The 4,870-nt window shown below is 37.7% G+C and overlaps 1 protein-coding gene across 4 annotated transcripts in view; it reads left to right on the top strand.

Moving 5' to 3' along the window:
* The window catches only part of LOC107680308 (unconventional myosin-VI-like), a 58,689-nt gene that overhangs the window by 52,750 nt on the left and 1,069 nt on the right, over window positions 1-4,870 (top strand). Inside the window, exons 29-34 of one of the 4 annotated variants that reach the window (XM_016476152.1) lie at window positions 497-532; window positions 904-942; window positions 1,527-1,630; window positions 2,649-2,780; window positions 3,364-3,582; window positions 4,564-4,769. In XM_016476152.1, coding sequence (XP_016331638.1) covers window positions 497-532; window positions 904-942; window positions 1,527-1,630; window positions 2,649-2,780; window positions 3,364-3,582; window positions 4,564-4,763 — 730 coding nt within the window. In that variant the 3' untranslated portion in view covers window positions 4,764-4,769. Of the gene's footprint in view, window positions 1-496; window positions 533-903; window positions 943-1,526; window positions 1,631-2,648; window positions 2,781-3,363; window positions 3,583-4,563; window positions 4,823-4,870 lie in introns of those variants that run through there. The other 3 variants (XM_016476151.1, XM_016476153.1, XM_016476154.1) reach the window with 3 other exon arrangements.

Below are 4,870 nucleotides of genomic sequence, written 5' to 3'. Positions count from 1 at the left end.
GTTAAAAGTGGCTGTAAAACATCAGCTCCAGTGGCGCAGATGGATAAGCGCGTGTCGTTGGCTTTTTGACACGATCGACCTGGGTTCGATCCCGCCTTTTGCCGAACTTTTATTTTCTCCCTTTTCAAATCTCGTATCACATCGTAAAGGCATAAATTTGTTTTCGGATTTGTCATTGTATTTTCTGACTTATTTTGTTTTCGAATTTGTCATTGTGTTTTCTGACTTGTTATAATGTTTTCTGAATTGTTGTTGTGTTTTCTGAATTATTTTGTTTTTTAGACTTGCATTTGCGTTTGTAATTTGTTATTTTGTTTTCAGAATTGTGATTTGTTTAGCACTTCTCGGCCACCATACCTTTCCCTTGTCTTGAACCTGGAACATTCTTATAAAGCATTGATGGTGGCGGGATTTTGAGTCTTGTTTAATTACTGGTGGAGACTTTGATTAGTCTCTCCGTCACTCTATTTAATGCTCTTCCTGTCTGTTTTTACAGCATTGCACCAACACAAAAACTCAAGAGCTTGACCATGTAGGTTACACTTTCACTATGTCTCCTATTTAAATCTTTATTCTTTACTGATCATTTTTAGATTAGTTTCAAAGCAGCTCTTTGTAAACCTTCCATGAAACTTGGAACTTTTTGTGAAAAAGTCCCATGTATTTGCCCATTAAGCACCATGGATTTAAAATGGATCTAGCTTGCAGTCTATGCAGAGGGTTTGGAACAGTAATAGCAGTCTCACCAGACAATCACCATAAATCATGACATTCAGACATATTTACTTTTAGCAGTTTATTGGATCCTAGTCAGTCAAATGTACAAATGGAATATCCTGTGAGCAGTTTACAGATGGCATCATATACTAACATATGCAACGGTCCAATAATCATGTCCTTTAGGGAGGAAATGGCCAAGGAAATGTCTGATCTTCTGGCTCGGTGGGTAGAAGGATCTGTTGTTAGCACTGCAGATATACACTCCAAAAATCGAAACATTATCCACTGGAAAAAAAACAAAAACAAAATGACCTTGTTGAATCATTCTGATCATCCTCAGTCCAATCACAAAACTCCAGTCATTTCACTCAATATTTTGTTAATCAAAATGAATCCAGAGTCACTTGCTCTTTTATTACTTCTGTCTGTGAATTAATGATCCTTCCTTGTAATTTAATTAAATGCTGATTTGCCCTATTTTTCTTTTTCTGAAATTGATTTCCTGCTATTGCTGTTGTGTAAACTTTTCTTTTCTTTCTCGATTCAATTGAGACATTTTTGCATTTAGCAATAATTAAATCATGCTGTTTATTAGCATGTGTTTGATTTAGTTTTATAAATGAAGGGGTTTGGTAAATTGTATTAATTGCATGTAGTGTAAAGTATCTTTTTTACATTGTAATTGGCAAGTTGAGATCCTTGTTGATTTTGTACCCGGCAGCTTGTCAAAAGAGTAAGAGTCGGATCAGCAGGAAGTGGTATCTGTTGTATAACTGTATCTGTTTATGTGTTTTCTGTGGATTCAGAGCTCCACAGGTGACTGCCACAAACACTCAAGCTGATGTGAAGAAATATGAACTCAGCAAGTGGAAATATGCTGAATTACGGGACGTCATCAATACATCCTGTGGTAAGAAAGCTTTTGATCCTTTTCATTAATGCATATGAATATGAAATATTTTTTTACTTATGCTTCTGACAGTATACAGCAGTCCAAAAGTCCAAACCACACATGAAAATGCTTCTATTTGCATTTTTATCCAATTTCAAACAGATTTTCTCTGTATTACAAATTATATTTTCAGCGTAAAAATTCAAGTAAATCCAGTATTTGGTATGTCTCATGTTTGCACTCAAGCTGGCACAGACAAATCCTGATGATCATGTGACCCTGGAGCACAAAACCAGTCGCAGGGGTATATTTGTAGCAATAGCCAAGAATACATTGTATGGGTCAAAATTATTGATTTTTCTTTTATGTCAAAAATCATTAGGATATTAAGTAAAGATCATGTTCCATGAAGGTATGTTGTAAATTTCCTACCGTAAATATATCAAAACTTAATTTTTGATTAGTAATATGCATTGCTAAGAACTTCATTTGGACAACTTTAAAGATGATTTTCTTAATATTTAGATTTTTTTGCACCCTCAGATTCCAGATTTTCAAATAGTTGTATCTCGGCCAAATATTGTCCTATCCTAACAAACCATACATCAATGGAAAGCTTATTTATTCAGCTTTCAGATGATGTACACATCTCAATTTCGGAAAAATGGACCCTTATGACTGGTTTTGTGCTCCGGGGTCACATTTGAAGTTTCAGAGAATGTCTTGAGTGCTTTAGCATAAGAAAGAGAATCTGATCATCTGACAAAGCCACTGTCACAAATCTGCTTCCATTTGATTAGTAACCTTAAAATCTGAAATGATCAGATATTTGTTTTAAATGTTTCATGTTATTTCCAGGTTCTTTTTTTTATACTTTTGAAACAGGAACATAGCAAATAATCTGCTGAAATAAAATAGATTTTGTCTTGTCACTTACACATTATTATCAAATTCTGTATTGATGGGTAGAAATGTGGATAATGCAAATGTCCGTTTTATTTCACTTTCCAACTCTCTTTTCACAATCTCCGTCTAGATATCGAGTTGTTAGCTGCATGTCGTGAGGAGTTTCACCGCAGACTGAAGGTTTATCACGCGTGGAAGTCGAAGAACAAGAAACGCAACGCTCAGGATGAGCAGAGAGCGCCAAAAGCCGTCACAGACTATGGTAAGAAATGCCGCTGGGTTAGTGTGAAAAGGGTTCGGATGAAATGCAAATTAGATACTGTAGACAGAAATAACTTTTTGTGTGGGTTTTTTTTTAATAGTTGACTTAATTGGAAGCCAGGGCTTCGTAGGTGAGTAAGGCCAAAAAATAAATCAACAGCTGACTAACTCCCCAAAACATAACTCAAGGACCTAATGAAATACAAAGAGAGAAAAAAATCCAATAATTAGCCTAACTCGCTCACTTAACAAAGCCAATAGAAAGCAACATTTACAATAAACAAAATATCCCTTTCACTGCTGCTTTCCTAACCGTTTGAAATATATATTTCATGTTTTTGAAAGAAGAATCTTATGCTTAGGAAAGCTACTTATATTTGACCAAAAATACAGTAAAAGCAGTAATACTGTGAAATATTATTACAATATAAAATAGCTGTTTTCTGAACAGTTTTCATATTTTGAAATGTAATTTATTCCTGTGATGCAAAGCTGAATTACTCCAGTCTTCAGTGTCTCGTGATCCTTCAGAAATCCGAACTTTAGACTCTGGAGATGTTGTTTTTAACACCATCCTCCTGCAGCCCAGCAGAACCCAGTTGTGCCTGTGGTGCCCCGGCAGCAGGAGATCGTCATGAACAGACAGCAGCGCTTCTTTCGCATTCCCTTCATCCGACCAGGAGACCAATACAAAGACCCTCAGAACAAGAAGAAAGGATGGTGGTATGCACACTTTGATGGGCCTTGGATTGCCAGACAGATGGAGCTGCACCCGGATAAACACCCCATTCTGCTGGTGGCAGGTCTGATTCACTTTCACTGGCATCTTTTTCTCTCACAGCATCCGATTCACTTCTCACAGCATTACATTTGCTCTCGAGAGAAGCTGTTAGTGTCAGTGAATTGTATTTCTGATAGAGATAGTCAATAACATTAGTAACTGTAGTGGTATTTTCCAAGATTATTACATGGTGAGAGCAGTGCAGAGCAGTGCATCATTCATTAGATTATTACTTTTAGGTCAAATTGTTTTAAACGCCCACCTTTACAGCCGATCGTATTGAGGAAAGTCTTTCAGATCATTCTCAACATTTTGTATTAACATATTATTTTATTAAATATAGTAATGTGTAGTTAAATCTAGCTGTCCATCAGTTTTGGGTCAGTTAAAAAACACTGCAAGCATTAGTGCTCTATTACAATTTAATGCTCAGATATGATTTTTTGTTTGACTGTTCACATTGTCTCATATCAGATTCCTGTGTGAATGAATGAGTCTTGAACTGACCTGTATGCGCAAAAGAACAATAACAGGACGGCATGAAGCGTGCTGAAGTAAGCGTTTACGTGCTCGTTTATAAGCCGATGTGCCGTGAAAGCCAGCGAATCCAGCGAAGGAGGACAAAGATGAGGAGAAAGAGTGACCCCTTAAGTTTAGCTTGTGGAGCTGCCGCTGTAACACCGCACTGTCTCTCCACTGAATGCATCCACATCTGTCTGTCATACTCACTGAGTGATCAGCACAGAATTATGACCAGTGTCGATCTTGAGTGATGTAAAAGTTGCATGAATTCCGATAGGACTGTTCAGACCTGAATCTGATTTAGGACCACATATGAAAGTAGCTCAAATCTGAATTAAAAAACATTGTGCTGTTCACACTGTCATGACAATATATGAGTCACATAGGAGCAGTATCTGTTTAATGCAGTGACCGTTATTGAAAACCTCAGTCTTTCAGCCAGATAAATGCATATGTGATACGTCTGTTTTTGTGTTGATAGGTAAGGATGATATGGAGATGTGTGAGCTGAGTCTGGAGGAGACCGGTTTGACTCGGAAGCGTGGCGCTGAGATTCTGTCCCGCCAGTTTGAGGAGATCTGGGAACACTATGGAGGCATTCAGTACCTTAAAAACGCCATCGAGAACAGACAGGCCCGACCCACCTACGCCACTGCCATGCTGCAGAGCATGCTCAAATAAACACACATGCACGCACACAGACACACACACAGACACACGCGCACACACACACACACACACACACATATGCACACACACATATGCACACACACATCACACACACACAC

The sequence above is a fragment of the Sinocyclocheilus anshuiensis genome, unplaced genomic scaffold (genome assembly GCF_001515605.1).
Source record: "Sinocyclocheilus anshuiensis isolate Anshui unplaced genomic scaffold, SAMN03320099.WGS_v1.1 scaffold1161, whole genome shotgun sequence".
Lineage (NCBI taxonomy): Eukaryota > Metazoa > Chordata > Actinopteri > Cypriniformes > Cyprinidae > Sinocyclocheilus > Sinocyclocheilus anshuiensis.
This window is presented reverse-complemented; position numbering and strand designations above follow the sequence as displayed.